General features: G+C 39.7%; 1 protein-coding gene across 2 annotated transcripts in view; it reads left to right on the top strand.

Annotated features, from left to right (window-relative positions):
• The first annotated feature begins 998 nt into the window (after positions 1-998).
• The window catches only part of itga1 (integrin, alpha 1), a 57399-nt gene continuing 39499 nt past the window's right edge, over positions 999-18898 (top strand). Inside the window, exon 1 of one of the 2 annotated variants that reach the window (XM_069514066.1) lies at positions 999-1023. In XM_069514066.1, the coding sequence (XP_069370167.1) occupies positions 1014-1023 (10 nt within the window). In that variant the 5' untranslated portion in view covers positions 999-1013. Of the gene's footprint in view, positions 1024-9186; positions 9537-18898 lie in introns of those variants that run through there. The other variant, XM_069514065.1, reaches the window with a different exon arrangement.

Here is an 18898-nt window from a genome sequence, read left to right as displayed (position 1 = left end):
ACAGACATATGTGACCACGTTTACAGTGTGTGCAGAGAAAGTCAACAAGCAGTCATCCATTAACTTGAACATTAAATACAACCTCCCACTGTTTATAAGATAAAACCACTGGGCTGACAGTCGACCAACACTGCTCAATGAGGAGACCAATGATTAGCTCAGGGAGACTGAGAGCAGCTGACGATGCAGCAGCACAGCAGAGTCATGCTGAACATTTGGTTTATTTGCTCAGCAGAAGTGATGGAGTAGCTCAAGCACCCCTACTCAGTTAAAGAAAAAATAACCAATGGTTGAAATGATTCCATATATATTTACCTTAATATTGTACTGAAGCACCGTTCTGAGGGCTTCGATTTTATCCTCTTTACACTTCACTACATTTTAGAGGAAAATACAGAGTAGCACTTTTTACACTACTGCACTTCCACATTAAAAGATTTTCCACTTTTCTTTGTTTTCTATCTTTCTATCTTTGGATCGTGTTGAACAACTTTCGGTTTTGGACTGGTTGGATAAAAGAAGACAGTTAAAAATATGGTCTTTGACTTTGATTTGGACATTTTATATTATTCTTTAAATGTGCAAATTGTTAATCTAGGCATATTGGAAACATGCTGTGTATATACAACAGTATAACAACATAACATTCAATGCCCCATTTGTCTGCATTAGAAAATACTTTCACTCTTGATAGTTGAAGTACATTTTCCTGATAATACCCCTGTATTCGAACGTTGTTGCATTGATACTCTTAAGCATGTAAAAGTTCTGAACACGCAAGTTTGGCCATTTAGTTTACACAAAAGTGTTGTAAATACCCAGTTTCAGAGCAGATGTGGCCAGTACCTGCTAATAATACTACCCAGATGACTTCTTGTTCTGTTCACTAGTTACGGTCGGAGGCCGACCGATGCTCAACCCAAAACACAAGATCTGTGGTCGAGAAAGTCAAGTCAACGTGAACATGATGAGGGGGCAAGAGGACCTTATGATCTTAATCATCATCTGGTTTCATGAGAGGAGGTACACACCCACACCCACACACACACACACCATATATATGATATCCCCTCTGAGGACCACAGCTATACCTGAGAAGATGTGACCCACTTATGCCCCCCTCTGCCCCTGGATTCATATTCACCACAGACTCACACACCAAAACTAAATCTGTGAAAAATTAACTTACTCATAAAACTGATCCGTGAATTCTTTAACACACTGAGACCAAAGTTAAAGCTGCGTTGTTTCAGGTCGTATTATTTGTAAACTTTTGGTGAACATGATCCTTTACTAACAGAGAAAGAAAAAAAATACTCTGTTCAATGTGTGTGTGCGTGTGCGTGTGTGTGTGTGTATGTGTGTGTGTGTGTTACGAATATATTTGGCTGACAGTGTTCAGCTTTACCAACTGTGACAGCCGACTGTAGCTCATTCTCTGTTATTTGGAGGAGCTCTGGATTGGATGAACAGGACCGAATTGGCCAAATAAAATGTAATGAAAGGCAGGTGCATAGTTTACCATAGAGTTTCAACAATCAGTATACTATTACAAAGGAACCAGGGAATCTATAAACTCACCATTGCTCTGTGACAACATGGATGTAATGGCATTGTTCTGTATTTTCCAGCTAATTTCTTGGAAAGAAAGAGAGCTCATTGCAATACAATGTAAGAAAACATGTGCAAATAGAAAATGTGTTGCAAATACTTGCTTCAACCACCGATTGTAGCTCCACTGTCTACTTCTTGAAATGAGTAGAGTGAAGGGTCAAAGGTCATTCGTTACAAACCCCTCATGTCTCCTCCCATGTCTACAATGCTGCCATGTCAGATGTCACACCAAGTAATTACTGCACCCTGAGCCGAATATGATATCCTCCAATCACAATGGCTGAGTGACATGCCAGAAATATGATGTCACGTGCTGGAAACAGCTGTGCATGTGTGTGTGCATGTGTACATGCCTAATGATATATGTGTAAGCAGGTCTGTCAAGCGGGACGAGACAGAAAAGTCATTATAGCAGCTCAGCATCTGCTTCTCACAGTATGAAAAGCTTCATGCAATAACTTCTTGAAGGAGAAACTGCGTGAAACTGCCTGCGGGGAGCGACTGCAGTCTAGTTTTGGCGCTCGTAATTCTTCAAACAATCCATTCCACTCAGTGAAGCCCCTTCAAATTTCCTGTAGACTGACACCAAGGTCTGGGGACAAACTTCGGCGGAAATCACATTCCTGTCATTGTTATGCTGTCACAGTCGTATGCGTGGCAAAACCCAGAAACATAATGGCGGTGAACTTTTTGACTCTGTTTCCACAACAATGCTGCTTAGTCTTTTTACAGAGGCCACGGGGAAAAAAAATCCCCAGCCAAGCTAGCAGCTTGTTGAATTAGCACTAAACACTAATGATGATCGGAATGCCATTAGGTTTTTTAAGGTATTCGGTGGTAAATATTAAATACTGGACAAATTACATTTTTTTTCAAACTAATACTAATATACTACTAGTAATAATACACTTTATTTATTTATTTACCAACAGAAGCTTATGAATTATACATATAAAGAAAATAAAGGACTTTTAAAAATCTTAACAAGGTTTAAAGCAATAATGATAATAGTACAATGAGCTCATCGGGACAGGAGTTGGACAAAATGTTGGAAATGCTATTCGATTGTGGGTTGGGTTTGGTCACATTAGCTGTATATTTGACTTGAGTTTTACACTGCATGTGGGCATTAGAGAAAACGTTGGACTTGGATTGAGTTTTGACACAAAAAACAGAATGTCGGTTCTGTTCAGGTCATGCTCAGTTACTTTTATCTCTGCCTTGGATGGGTTCGGACAGAGCCACACACCAGTTTTCAGCAGTTTTCGACAGAAGACGCATTTCTCATATATAATATTAGAGTTTGTTTTAAATCCGTTGTTTTTTTGCAGTTTGTGTGTGGCACATTTAGCAAGTGCTAGATAGCATTAGATGAAGAGTCAGAGAATCAGTTTGAAAAGGTTTTTAGGGTTTATCTCGGAGGAGCATGAAAATCTGCATCCGATTTTATTTTAACATTTCGAGTAGTCAGAGAACCCGTGACCAGGCAGTAACCGACACTCAGTGTTGTCAGAGTCAAGAGGTCGAGACCCTGCACTGGCCCTCGGTTTAGAGACGTGAAGCAGCGACATAGACAGAGCCGCAGGAGGGAGGAGACTGAAGAGACGTCTAATTGCTGCCCACATGTGTCAGATTGATGTTTTCAGCTGCCCAAGGGGAGACCGGGGGTGTCTTTGAAGCCACTGTGTTGATTATTCTCACATGCCTTCATGCATGCAGCAGAACATTAGCTCAGTATATAGATGCGTGGGTGACGATCTTGCTTTGAGGGGCACCATAAGCATGCATGTGCTCAGACAAAGCACAGTCAAATACCCAAGACAGATCCACATATCACGTTGGTTTCATCTGTTTTTTATGAGGAACCATTTGCTATTTAATGATGATGAGCAAATATTTGTTATCGGCACATGTCCAGTGATTAAGAACAAATAAAAGAAGGAACAGAGAACAGTGGCACAAGAAATAGTGAAGAACTCAAGGCTTAAACTGCCTTAGCTCTGTTTAATGTTAAGAGTTCCAAACATTGTCACAACCTGTCATCAAAGAGGATCAGTAGAGATGGATCTGCTTTATTTCACACAGAGCTGACACAGGACTTTCTTTTGTTCCCCTGAACTTCATCCACAGTTGTGCTTGTAAGCGGTCACCCTTGCTGCTAACGCCAAAGGAGCTCTGCAGGCATGCAGTGTCACTGGGAGAAAGTTATCTCTCTTACTTCATTGTTTGTTAGAGATTAAAAACAGGAGCCAAAGTCAGACTCATTCTTGCTCTACAACAGTATTGAGCCAACATGTCCTTATATAGCAAAAAGTATTAGTTCACTCACAATCACAGTTCCTGTCTGCAGAGACAAACTTAGAAAGCAAAATTGGCGGCTTACTCTGTTTGGGTTTTGTTAATAACTTCAGTACATAGATAGATACATACAGATGGATTTAACAAGCAGCTGCCTGTTTGTGCATCTTTAAAACCAAAGCCATAATCTGGACACACTGGACAAAACGTTGTTTATTAGTCATTGGAAACCTTTGACATCATCAGGGTTAACTCAGCTCAGACTTAGACGCCTTAAATGGTCAATAAACATGATCATTTACGACACCAGACAGATCTAACGAGAAAATTATTGGTCACAGATTCAGAGTTTTTAAATCTTTATAATCGACTCAAAGTTTGGTTAATTTTGACGTCTGACCGTTCTCTTTTCTTGGCCACTCGGGGGCAGCAGAACAAGCTGTAAACACAACGTAGACATCATCTTTTTAACTTGATAGTGAATGTTAACAAACAGCTGCCTGTTTACACATCCCAAAAACCAAAACCATAACCTGGACACAGCTGAACACTTTGTTGGATGATGATTCTCAGTCATTGTCACTACAACTGAAAGCTCTGAATCTGAAACATTGAATCCTTTGATGCATTGATTAAATGATGGTATTGATTATTATTATCAATATTAATCCTCTTTGTCTCTTGAGGAGCATTTGGCATCGATGATTTTCCTCCATCTGGGCTTATACTGGGCCTCTCCCCATGCCAGACCTATCTCTTTCAGCTCGATATTGATTGGTATAGGTTAAATCCATCTTTTGTGAGTCTTAAACTTTACAGTTAATTTCTGGATCACCCTTTTGATCGACCAATGTTGTCATATTATCACACTTCCACATTTTACAGGTATTGCATCAGCATACAATGTAATATCAGGGAATACCATACATAGTAAATGTTTACTGTGAGCTGTCATTTAAAACACACAGCCACCATCCTCTTGTTGACATTACAGATTCCTCAGATGCTCGCTGTAAATAGCTTTTACTGCAGGGGGATGGTTGTAATTGTGGGAAGAGGGTCTTAGCTTTAGCATAACCCAATGATTGACTCAGACTCTGAATAAATATTGTCTGTCATATGAACTGAGCTAATTTCCCTCCTTTAAGGGGATTTACAGTGCTCGGGATATAGAGTTTGTCTTCATTGCCGTAGTAAAGCCCGGCGTTGCAATACGCAGGTCAGACATAAGGTACACTGATTGAAGAAAAGTGTTTTTAGAGTATTTTTATTCAAGGGAAGCATTTGCGAAACTCAATGAAGGTGGCTTTGATTCATTAGGGACCCTGAGAGCTTTGTATCTTGCTCTTAATGTGCTCTTCCTGTCTGCATGTATACAGACAGTTGATGGGAGGGGGGGGAGAAGAAAAACATATTAGAATAGACTTTCACAATAAAGGAATATAGTATAGCAGGATGACAGACAGGGGGATGGAGGAAGAGGAGGAAGCTGTGCAGGGGCCAAAAATGAAAAACATGGAGTGCTTTTACCGCACTCTTGTTTCAAGGAGGAAAAAGTGTACAAGTGGGCTGAGATGTGTGAGAGGATGAGGAAAGGGGGAGATGGGTGGGGAGGGTTATGGCATGTATAGTGAGGAAATGCACGGAAACTAATCAGAGTCTTCCTGAGTCTCAGTCACAGATATCTGCAGGGGCTGAGGATCAGGATGGACCCCTGTAACACTGTCTCATTCACAGGGAGCTCCTGAGATCCTGTCTGATGCAGATGTTTGTGTTAATGTAAAGTGTGCAATGCAATGAGGAAGGCTACAACAGGAAATACTTGTAGAGAAAATAACTCAGTCTGCGTGCTAGGTGAAGAAATGGTCTTCATGTTTGTAGTTCTCTGTAAATAGAGAAGTCCATAATATTTACACACAGAAATGGAGAAGGATACCCGTGGTTCTGCTTCTCTGTGATAGAAGAAATGGAGGAACACGGGGGAGTTAGCAATGATTGTTTGGCAGCGTGTAACCGATAAATGCTCTGAGGTAAGAAAATTACCAGGTATGGAGCGACAATATAAAAAGTGACTGAAAAGTAAATTTGAAGAAACAAAAGCAGACAATTACCCATGACATTATACGTGTTGCGTAAATACACCGATGGACCGTGGGAGCCTTTTTGTTATATTGAGAAGGTTTCATGGCAAAAACATCTTAAACATCCACCATGATTTTTTTCTTGTTTTATGAAACTGTCCTCTTGAAAAGAACAGCACAAACCTCAAAACAACTTAAGTTAACTGTAGACTTTATATAAAGATGGAGGCTGCGTCTCCACTTCCTCCAACTTTCCAGAAACAAAGCCAAAATATCCCAAAACATTAACGCTGCTATCTTGCGGATTTGGAGCAGGAATCGAAATGCTAGAGAAATAAGACATAAATAATAATAACTGTTATAATGTGGGGCCTATGAGAGCTTTTCTTTGTTAGTTGCAGCTTTTGTAGCAAATCTAGTGTAAACTTTGCTTAGTTTTCCCAGAATGGTTGGATATTGGTTACCAGTGGTAATTGAGGTGTCAGTTGGAATCTCCAAGGTAAATGCTTGTGGTTTCTATGGTTTTGTGACATGGTTTCCAACATGTAATTACGAGGAGGAGTTGGATGCCAGCTGTTTTCTCCCCAGTAGTTTTATATGACATGAGTTTGCAACCAGAGGATTTTTACATCTGAAATATTTGAAGAAGATGAGAATAACATACAAAATGTGTGAAATTGGCTGAAGATCTTTTACAAATCGGAGGAAGCGTGGTTCTATTTCAGGATTATGGACAGAACTGCAGGGTATCATTTGTAAGAGAACCTCCCGGCTTTCAGAAAGTAAGATACTATGTCGAACAGGGAAAAGCAGTTTTGGCATCATAGCGTAACACTGTACTTGTAGGGGTGTATCTCTGAGCCCCTGAACTAACACAGAGCACCACCCTCGCTATGATAATCCCATGATAATCTTCTTGTGATTTTTGTGAGTTCTTCCCAGCTGTCGAGCTGTCCATCTTGATTCTGAGCCACATTTAACACTATTTGTAAGCTGCACTTTCTGTAACTAAATCCTGAGGCTGAATCAGAGGCTTTTTCATTCCAGTACAGGAACAGTAGGAGTTAAACACAAGCAGCTGAACAAATGTATCACTCGATATTTGTTTCTTCCATCCAAAAAATCTAGATTCCCAGTTTGATGGTAAGATGTGACTTTATCAGCTGAGTCATTAACTCACAGCAGAATATGAACGACTGGACATTGTATGAAATGAACAGTTGTACCTGTATCAGATTCCAATTCCGATTGAATTGAATAAACAAGGATAATTCATGTATCAATGTATGATTTATGCGCTGCAGCTTATTATTATGCCCATGCTGCTGGCTGTAGCTGTTCAGTGTCTTAAAACAACAGCTGCAAGATGATGCTGATACATTTATCACTGAAAAGACATTTTTACACATGAGACATGAACTCATTGTATATTTACAATATACACTATTTATATTTTCCCTGCAAATTGTCAATCTTGAGGATTTTCAGTGACCATCTATCAGTGAATGAGGTCACACATTGATGACTGATATATATTTGCAGTATTTTTGGTGAAAGAATTGTGGTAAAACAGCTTTTTCTAACTTTCTACCAATGCAAACCAAACATTTTCAACTGCTGTAACCTCACATTAAAAGCATTTCACATGCTGTGAAAAATGACCTTTATGCTGACCTTTAAGTTGCTTAGCACTTACCATGAAATGTATCCACAAAATTGTCAACGGCCATTTTATGCATTTTATGACAGTAGATCAGTTTGACATATTGTTGTTAGTAATGGAAAACGACAGAGAATCCACAGTGAGCTGTTCAGATGAGGAGCTGCAGTTGACGTGGCTGCTAACCTCCAACTTCTGCTAACCGACTCCTGTTGCAGTGTCCTGCTGTTTGCAGAATAAGACCGTGTGCAGCATTAAATCAGATCATTTAGGTCAGACACTGATGGAAACATTACAATTATTTCCAGATTTCTTTGTTAAAATAAACATACTTTGTTTTGCTGCTTCCAGAATTCTGCAACCTTTGTTAAACCTAATTTACTTTTGGGTTTAATCTACCAGCACTTACATCAAGATTGGCTCTAACAGTGAAAGTCTTTGCACAACTGAAGTGTAACACACTGCAACACACAAATAGAATTATAATGTATGCTTGAGTTTGGACAGTTTCAGTGTCAAATTACATCTAAAAAAGAAACTACTATATTGATGTTACAGATGAAAAACATCTTTCAGGAGCTACAGAATAAATCGTACATATATATAACACAGGTGGTGACTTCAGACTCCTTCCACTATAGTGACCATATAACTTTCATCACAACACCACAGCTGCTAAATGAATGTGGAGCTCTGGCCAATATATTCACATGGAGGGTTGAAAGCCAAAGGGGTAAAAAGCTAAAAAACAACAACGTTGCTGTTTGCATTGGATGTATAATTGTTTCTGCCCTTAGATTTTTGTCACAACTCTTCCACTGTTGTCTTTGATTTTAGATTTTGTCTTTTATAATTATTTTTAAAGGTTTTACTGGAACTGAGTTTAAACCTTTCTGCCAAACAACACCACAGTGTCATTTCCAAACTAACTCCCTCATGAATTAACCAGACAAGTGATGCACTCTTACCAAAAACTTGTTCTGAGGATTAAGTTGTGATGGAAATCTGAAAATACAAGAGGCTGGATATTTGTTTTTGTGTATTTATTAGTGGCTTTCTGCAGAAGGGATCAACACAGAGAGTCACAGGGATCTCAGAGTGCTGATAAAGAAGAGTAAGCATCTTATAGGGGAACTAAAGGTGTTTGTCTGAGCCAGTTCATACTGGTTCTATATGCACAGTTTCACACAGGAAACATATTTACTTATATCTGGGGCGAAGAGTATAGAGGTAATACAAAGGTCATACAGTTTTCAGGTCACAAAAGTTACTTTTAAAGAACAAAATATAGTTTCCCACCACACTTAGTTATATGTCCACGACACAGTTATGATGCAAATACAACAAAGGATTATAATAAATCTGAGTTGATCTGAGTCGTTTGAAGTGACTTGGATCAGGGTCACAGAGTGAACTGTGGAAGTTGAACTGAGACTGTTCTGCTGTTCAGAGCCAGTTGTGTTCTCCTCTGTTATTTTCCCATGAGTAACGCAGTTTATGAGGTCCTATAGTGAACTCCTTACAACTCTCCCACCCACCTTCCTCCTCCTCCCTCTCCTCCCATGTTTCTGCCTGTCCCGCTCGTCTCCACAGTCAGAGACGACACGCAATGGAACAGAGCTCCTCATCACGAGACTCTGCAGCGTGACACTTCTTCTTCTGAACACCCAGTCGCTGCTGCAGCTCAGGAAATGCCCGGTGGACTGTTGTTGTTTGTCGTTTAGCTCTCACCTCTCTGTCTGTGTGCGCACCGGGCGTGAAAAGGAGGGGAAAAAAAGAGGAACCAAGTCTGTGGAATAAACTGCAGCGGCTGTACACACTTCTGTGCGTCAAGATGCTCGGGATCAGACATCAGCTCATTCTGACAACAGTGGCATTTGTTGGTGAGTAATGCAGTAATGAGAGAATTTAAATTTGTACTGATTCTAGGATGGAATAATGAGTGACAGGCGGAGAGAGCGCGTTTTTCTGCCGCTTCAAGGTCTCCTCTGGAGCAGCGCATCTCCTGCGCACTCACTCCACCGGCTTAAATCATCCCGGTCTGCATAATTGACGACCGGGCGGCTAAAAGCATGCATTAGGTGTGTCCCTCACATTGCATGAACCACAGTGTCCTCGTTAACTGCCCCCGAATACTTTCCGTATACGCATTTGCCACATGTTATTGAGGGGAACCACAGAGTAGCCTCCTTAATCGCCTATACGCGCAGCAGCATCGTACTGCCTCATATAATAAACACATTACAGTCCATTGCACCTTAATTGAATGTTGCCCACGCCAGTGTTTACACAAGACTTCAGTGGAAAAAGAAATTGAATTTGGTTGAATTTTCTGCTCTGTCGTGCTTATTTCACCATATCCCTGAGTTTGCAAACCATGTCAGCTGCGTGAATGTTCCACAAATCATCAGTGATAAAATTAGATTTCAGTTTTTAGACACTGGAAAGTGAGGCTCTGTGTTAGTGAAGGATTTCTGTGTTGGTACAAGGGAGTCCAGCCAGTGATGGGACGTGATCCCATGGTTCAGATGCTGCAGCAGCAGCAGCAGTGGATTAACTCCCAGGTCATGTCCAAGTCGTTCAAACATGAGAATGAGGGGAAAGTACCAGGAAAAAGTTGAGTGAGCCACTCCTCTGAGTTTGGAGGAAGAGAAGAGGAGGGTGAAGAAGAAGAAGAAGAGGAGGAAGAAAGTAAAGGGTGTTTGTCTCTATAATTCCCAGATCCCTCCGGTTACATGTGATGCTGCGGCTTGTGATGGTCATTAGACAATTGAGTTAGAGATGGAGATTAGTGTGTGTGTGAGAGAGAGAGGGAGACAGACAGAGAGAGAGGGAGAGTCTGGACAACTTCACTGAACTATTGCATTGATCTATTAATAACTTATGTCCACCTCTGGTTCTAGGTCCAGTAACCTATAGTCTGAGCTCTTAGACATGACCTCACCTGGGTTACACAGGAGGTGGAAGGCCATACGCGGGTTGGGGGATCCCAAGTTGTTGCTATCGGAGCTACCTTCGCCTGGCTCAGAGGCCCACATGTGGTTATTGTAGTGGCAGCATTTAATCTCCGTAAATTCCTAACGGAGATGGGGCTACAGGTGGTTTGAGTTTGGCACCGCAGAGGAGAGCAGCATCTGGCTTCAATCAACTTGTGTCGGACCGCAGTGACCGAGCTTGCTAAGGATGTGAACAGCATGAACACCCTTACCCGAGACTAGGACTGCAACTAATGATTATGTTCATGTTATGGTCAACTGATCAATCATTTAGTTCTATGAAACAGTTTAGATAATGTTCTTTAATTTGGGCCTTTTAATTGAAGAAAATGAAGAAATGCTTTTCTTTGTCATTTATCATTATGAATGAATATCTTTGAGGTTTTGGACTTTGGGTCAAAAACAATAATGAGCGATAAGTATCAAACGATAATGAAAACATTAGTGGGTTGAAGCTCTTGTTCAAACCCCCTGAAACATAATTTACTTGGATACAAAACAGGAGAAAACATCAAACCCTCATGTTTGACAAGCTGGAACCAGATGTTTGTTTTTGGTCAATATCTGACTTAAGCAGTTATTCAAGACAGAGTTCTTCTAACTGTTATTGTTATTGTTGCTTAATCCAAAGGCGTTGAAGCCTAATATAAAACAGAAAAAAGCAGTAACATTGGAGAAGCTAAAATTAGCCACTGTTTCCTATTTTGAAACATGATTTATGTGATCATTTTCATTATAGATCATTACATAATTACTTGGGCTTTAAAATGTCATCATATTGCAAATAAAAATCTGCTGCAGCCCAAAGTTATGTGATTTAGTTGTTTGTTTTGTCAAACCAACTGTCCAAAGATAATTCTGTTAAGTGAGACATAAAAACCCAACCAGGTCATGAATTCTCATAATTTAGAGTCTGTAACAAGAGAATGTTTGGTATTTCTGCTTGACAAATAACAAAAATGGTCATTTGGCAAAATCATTTATATAGTTTTTAATGTCCTATTGATGAAATAATCATTAATATCCTACTTTGGACAGTCACTCTCCTTTTTTCTTGCTTGTGAATGAGCTGAAGTTGTTTTTGTGCTCACACGATGACATGTTGTTGGCCAGATGTGCTAAATAGCCACAGGTCCTTATGGAGTTCAAATGGTTCATTAGCACAGTAGACATTGCCTCGTTATCTGCCTCGACACAGAGATTATAGACATGATCCTCGTACTCGTGTTTAATGTCTCAGTCTTTGTGGAGAAAATGGGTGAGAGGTTGGGCGAACATAAACTGATTTAGATTCCTTGATAGGGATAGTTTTTTTCACATCTGTGTTTTGGGAATTTGTCTTGCAGGAGACAATTTATTCATTTAAAGCTGTAAGGTCAAGAGATATAAGTCTTTGGACGTCAAAGCTCTGAATTGAATTTATGAGCCTGACAAGACTGAGTAGTGAACTCGGCCACTGATGTCATTAGCAATATGTCTCCTCCTCCTCTTTCTCTCTATCTCTGCTAGTTTTCATTTGGTCACAGCAATCAGCAGAAATGTGTCATGAGCAAAGTATTTATGTTCTGATTATGTTAATTATGCTGCCCATTTCCTCATCAGCCTCTGTGGTGGGTTCATTTTTAGCATCCGCCAAGGAGGTTTTGCTTTCGTTGGTTTGTCAGAAAGATTACGTAAGAACTACCGAACTTCTTTCCACGTAACTTGATGGAAGAATAGGAAGCATGTTTGACAAAGGGGCTCATTTAGTCACTATCTTTAACATCACGAGTTAGGGCGTTTATTTTACATTTCATGGATCTTGATGAAAAAAAATCTACTCTGTCATACTCTTGGGACTGATATCTATGAGTGTGTACAATTTTGATGAGGCTTGATTGAACTTAAGTGGACTGTTGAGCCTGGGGGGAGGAACACCTTATCTGATTGTCATTCTATTTTAAATGTGTCTCAGATTGATATGAAGTCATGCACATATTTAGAAGGTGTGACAGTAAAGTTAATCTTTTGTTACCATGAAATGTCCTCCTCCGTTGTCCAAGCTTCCACTGCCGGTCTGCATCAACATAGAAACACAGCTCTCCAGAATTCGAGTTGGAATGAATTTCAGATTTCATGCAGTTTGTTTAAATTTAGTCCAACACCCCTCTCGTTGGGATATATTCCCTCCACTCTCCACTATAGTCAGACGAGGTTGAACAGGACAAACAGCCTCACCTCTGTTCTTTACTTTGCCATTAATGTTGAAGAACATTCTGCTGTGGTGTCATGATTCTCGGCCCAGGACGGCTTTGCTTGCTAGCGTCCCCCTGGCAACCTAACTTTACTGACTTACTTTATCAACAGGTCAGGAGGACATGCAATACGTCAAACTTATAGTGAGTGCTCCCTGCTGGATCACAAAGCAAACTACTTAAGGTGGTCTGAATTCGCTTCTTGATTGTCTATTTAGAATAAAACCTTTTACCCCTACGTTCAAATGAATGTGATTAATCAGTGACAGCGCTAGGAGTTTATGGACGGGTTGGTATCACATGTGGGTGTCTTCAGGACCTTGATGACTGAGAGCCTTCACAGACGGATGATGTGGTAGAGGTGGAGGTTTTCACACTTCTTCCAAACTATGCTGTCTGCGTTTTATTTCACATTAACCTGATGGTTTCTATTTAAACTGAGACTGTGTGACAATCTGTGAGGAGGTTACTGTGGTCACATGTTTATCTGTCAGAGATGATAATCAGTCTGATTCACAGATCATTTTTGGTACCGCGTGTGAATGACCTCTGTGATGTTTCTATAGCCGTTTTCCAGACGTAACCTCTGGGTAAAATCTGGAGAATTGGCTACAGAGATTACCCAGAGTTAGCCTTTCACACATGCACAACGCAGCATGGACATTCTCTGCACAGACACTTTCACAACAGTGACAAATCCTCCTCATTGTTCAGGCGAGTGATGTGTTCTGCTGCATAAACCACATGCTTTTGTTTACCGTTGTCAACTCCTTTCACCACAAACTCTCTTGACATCGTCAGTGCATATATGAAAGCAGCTTATGACTAGTGTGATGAGACTTTTACTCATATTGCTGTCACCAAGGTCAATAATGAACTTATTCAACACCAGTAATTGACTTTTAGTTTAATGCAATCTTTATGTATTTGTGTTTCTCACAAAGGGCCAATATGACTGACAGTTGCATGAAACACCTCAAAGTAACCTCAATACCCATTGTTTGTTTATGGCCTAGCACCTACATTGCATGTCACACCTCCCCCTCTTCCCACATTTCCTGTCTGTATTTTTGATTTTGTACAAAGTCATTTTTATTATTACAGTTTTTGGATATAGTATACAACGATAGGACCAGTACAAGTTAAAGTTTTACGTGCAACCATAGGTTGGTAGGAAGGCTGTATTTGTCCTGTGCTGCAGCATGGGACTTCCTCCAAATTCAACTTAGATGTTTTGTGTTATTTATGGTTCTCATAAATAATAAACGTATCCGCGCATCTTCACACGGCAGGAGTTATGGCTATAACCACGGGTCGCACAGGCTCACAGAGAGGTCGACATGCATCAGGAGCGCAATATGCATAGCTAAGTATCAAAGTAGCAGAACAATTGATCCGCGGGATTTAACCTACCAAAGGATTTATAGACAACTATCACTGGAATATTTTGACACTAAAGACAATTTAAGATGTTTTGTCAGGGACATTCTGGCCATTTTTGGTTGAGTTATGAGTATGAGTTTAATGAACCTTAGTCACACAGTATTTTTGTTGTATTCCCTTTAGTTGTGGTAAGTTGAACCTGTTTGATTGTTGGCTTTAACCAGCAACAAAGATGAACTGGGTATTTGAGTCTATAAATGCAGTCCTCATTTTGGTGCCACCAAAAACAAAAGTTCCAATCAGAAGACCTTCCCTTGTGGTTTTCAGAGGTCAGAAGTCCTGTTTAGGAGAAATAGTGCTGAAAGAAGCAGGGGACATGGTGTCAAACATCAAGAGAGAGATAAGGGCCAGTCACCAGGAACAGTTCTTGTCAAAGAGGAGATAGGACAATAACAGGAACCTCGTTACTTCTGTTGACCACAGCTACAAACAGAAGCAACACAACTTTAAGATCTGACATGTGATGGCAGAAAGATTGAGCTTTCAACTTTAGGGACATGTCTTACTAAAGACATTTTTGATGTCTTTGAGGTCAAAGTGTTTGAGGAATACATATATGCTGCAGTAGCCTATGAGACAATACATTTAGGACAATAATGCATTCAGGCAAGTAGAGATTGGCAGAAACAATGAAATTTGAAAGGATCTGTCTGTGAAAGTCGAGGAAGCATGCTTGTCAAAATGAATCTTATATTTCGAGAGAGGGAGGTATTTTGAAACAGATGATGTGATTTCTGCTGATTTCTTCTTCTTCAAGAACAACTCAATCCGTTGTCTGCACCAATTAGCTCATGTTAAAGGTCCAAGAGGAACTAGAGTCAAACCCATGGGTGAAAGGCAGGCAAACAAATTGGACAGGTCTCAATCTGTCATTGGGTGAAAGGGTTCAGTACAGTGGAATGTTAAATTTTAAAATTACAAGTATATTGTAATATCTTTCGTTGGTCTTTGGAGTCTCGATGCAATGAATCATATAAATGTTGATAAGGACACAGACTAAGGTGCATAGTTTGGAAGTAACTGTTTAAAGGAATTAAGAATTGACAGGGAACATGAACTGCTATTCACGTGGACATCAAAGCTTTGATCAATGTCATCCACATCTGCTCGTAAGATACATGACAGCCTTCTTTTTAATTCACAACATTATCTTGTTGCAGCTGTAATGCAGCTGCAGCAGTGATTAATGTGTTCCGTTTGCAGGCTTGACTTTGAAAGTTATACAGGAAATCCACAAAGGCACATGAGGGGACCTGATATTTGCAGCCAGTTTTCATATGTATTGTGGAGCTGAATTAACTGGCAGCTATTTCAAATAATCAATCGCATCTATTTGTAATGAAAAATGTCAACACTCCTTTGCTCCAGCTTCTTATATATGCTCATTTACAGTCTTGTATGATATTAAATGGAATATTATTGTTTGTATCTTTGCCTTTTGTGAGTTTTTTTTTTTTAGTTTGTCAGATTAAACAAGCAATTTTCATGTATCACTTGTGTTTGGGACACCCTAATGGGCATTTTCACTGTTTTAACATTTTAAAGTGAGACTTACATAATTCAATTAATTATGAAAGAAGCTGTGCATTGTGATTTAGCTAATAAGTAGCAGGTAACATGATACAACAAATGTAGTATTATAAATACAAATTCAAAACAAACAAAGTCAAGATAAAAAAAACATGTGAAAACTGTGTCAAATTAACATATCTGGGTTGTTGGAATTAGTTGTTTGGCATCAAAATATTATTTATAATATAAGTCTCATCGCCAAGTTTATTTGTAATGATTAAAGTTATTTGTACATGGTTGACATAGAACACGTGTATTTTGTTTTGGGGAATTCCAACATGTAATTACATTTCATTCATTCCATTTTGATTGGCACTGAACTCTACAGGGGTCATATCACATAAAGCTTGTCCAAATGAAGAAAAGCTCTTACACCCGCTGTACACATGGAGGTGACTGAACACTCTGCTGATCCAGCAGGAAGTGTCTCTATGTGCACAAACATAAAACAGAGCAGCGAATATTTCCTTGAAGAAGAGCACTAGTCAAAGCAAGATTGAGACCCAAGGCTTTGAAACCACAAATACCACCCACATGACTGAGTTTCATACTCATGCTGCCTCAACCCTCTGCAGATGTGTAAGTATATGTGCTTACTGAATCTGGTGTCTGTGCGCCACGTGACAGCCGTGTACTAGAATTTGCAGAGTGGACAATGTTCAGGTGAAGCTTGTTTCATCAGTCACAATCCTGCTGATGACGGTTACCTTTTTTCTTATGAAAAAGCGCAATGAGCACTAGTTTGAGACGAAACCTCTAAGGCCTTGTCTACAACCCTGCAGATATTTTTTGGATTGATATTTTCCGTTTTACAAAATATCTCCATATAGCCGAGCATCAAAAAATGCATGCCAAGCCAGTAGGTGGTGATTTAGATGCACTGTATGAATGTTTGTGTGAATGCTTGAATGGAAAACTATACTTTGACTGGTCATCAAGACTAAATACAGACCATTTATCATTTGTAAAGTCTACATCAATGATCAGTCAAATACCAGAGAAGAACACCAGGGTCCAAGTAATATTGGGCGATGCAGACGTCCATGAATGTTCATAGTGGTGCAGTGATGCTCAATTTGGCTGCAAAGTTGTAATTAGACCTAGCAATGCAAACCAAATGTAGAGAAACTGGAAAATAGAGAACAGTGGGCATGGACACTTGTCTGTTTAACAAGTGCACACAGATACACAGGAAACCATGAAACTGTGAAACCGTTTTTTAAAAATCTGCACTTTGTAAAATCCTCAGTTTTAGTGACTTAAAACACAGCTTGGACGGGAGGCCAAACTCTGAGGAAAAAGTTTATCCAAATTGGTGTGGACAGGATGTAAAGGACTTTAGTTTGAAATATATTTTGGGGGCTTTATTGAACATTTTTCCGGACAGTCATGAACAGGAAATGCAAATAGAGAGAGAGAGAGATGGGTTTGCAATTTAACAATGATGCCCTTTCAGAATCAAACCGAGGGACATGTGTTATTGGTATAAACCCCTAAGTCACTGGATGTCCCCATTTCTACAGATTTTTTTGTAGGCTTCATTTTTGCATTACTTTTACTAAGTGTCTCTGAAGCAGTTCTCTCAAATTAGCAAGAAAAACAAGAAAAGGAATCTGCTTTCTTTCAGTTTGACAGTGCAACTGCAAATGAAAACAGACAAAGAACCTTAATTATATTTGCTCTACTATGTCTGCTTATAAAAGCAAGACAGAAACAGATCTGAGTGAAAAAGTAAGTTCACTCTGACTTTAACTTTCTATTCGGTTGTCCTCTACTTTAGAGAATAGTTTATACACTGAGTGTTATGGCCTCACAGAGCTGCTTAATCTTATTAGAGTCCATTAAAGTGAATAATGTCTCTGTTGTGTGTGTGTGTGTGTATGAATGATGACTGTCAGAAACACAGAACCGGGTTGGGCTCCACCACAGAACTGAGTCATCACTGCCTACGTTCTGTCTCTGAGCTGCTGACGAGGAAGTGAGACAGAAATAAAAGGGAAACTCGGTGGTTGCCAAGGTGACGCTTGTGCCAAACTGTCTCTGTTCGACGTGAAGTCACCTCCAGGAGTCTTATGGTTTTAGCAGTGGGTTGCAGAACTTAGTGGTGCCTCTCATTCTTCTACAGTGGGTTCATGCAGCAGATGTATACTGTCTGTGTTGGTCTTATTTGGTTGTGAATATGAAGTAAAGTTTTCCAACCGTGCCTTTGACTAAAGGAGGGTTTCAATCCACCAGTTGTATGTGCATTTTCAATTTGTGATGAAATAACCTTATGCTGCAAGGTTGAAAATAGATTTAAAATATATATATATATATATATATATATATATATATATATATATATATAGAATCTTTTAAATAGATTTTTATGTCTGACTGAAGTGGAAAGCAAAAGTGTAGTGGAAACAATTCAGCAATTTAGAGACTGAAAAAGCAGCAAATGGAAACATAGGATTTCTATGGATCCACGATAAAACTGTTCCTGAACTCAATACATAAGACAAACAGGAATTCCATTTCCCATCATGTTTTCTAAATTGTTTTCCAGTGCTGCTGTTTTAATTACATCATATTCTTGCATCCTTTTTAATGGTTTTATTGGCACCCGAGAATGGTTGGATGGCTGAAGGGAGACGACCTGGGATCCAGAGTTGAGGTGTTGCAGGGTGGAGGCGGGTCACTCAATGTGAGCTGACAGCCGAATGACCGGAGAAAGTATATGTTAAACTTTGACAGCTTACATGTGATTGGAAAAAGAGAATGAACTAGTGGAGCCAAGAGATAGTGGAAATTGTGCATGTGACTTAGGAGGCATGCACGGTGGTTTTATCAGTACCCGAGAAGAGAGTTAGTGCCACCAGCTATATAAAATGACTCAGCAGTGCATGCATGGAAAGGGGGCACCTTTGCATTTTATTTTGCCAAATATCTGCATAACATATATATATTTTTTTTTTCACCACACTTGGATGGAATGCAACATTAGGACAATCAGTCAGT

This window comes from Paralichthys olivaceus, chromosome 18 (assembly GCF_024713975.1).
Source record: "Paralichthys olivaceus isolate ysfri-2021 chromosome 18, ASM2471397v2, whole genome shotgun sequence".
NCBI classification, from domain to species: Eukaryota; Metazoa; Chordata; class Actinopteri; order Pleuronectiformes; family Paralichthyidae; genus Paralichthys; species Paralichthys olivaceus.
The sequence above is the reverse complement of the archived record's forward strand: the minus strand, read 5'-3'. Positions and strand labels throughout refer to the sequence as shown.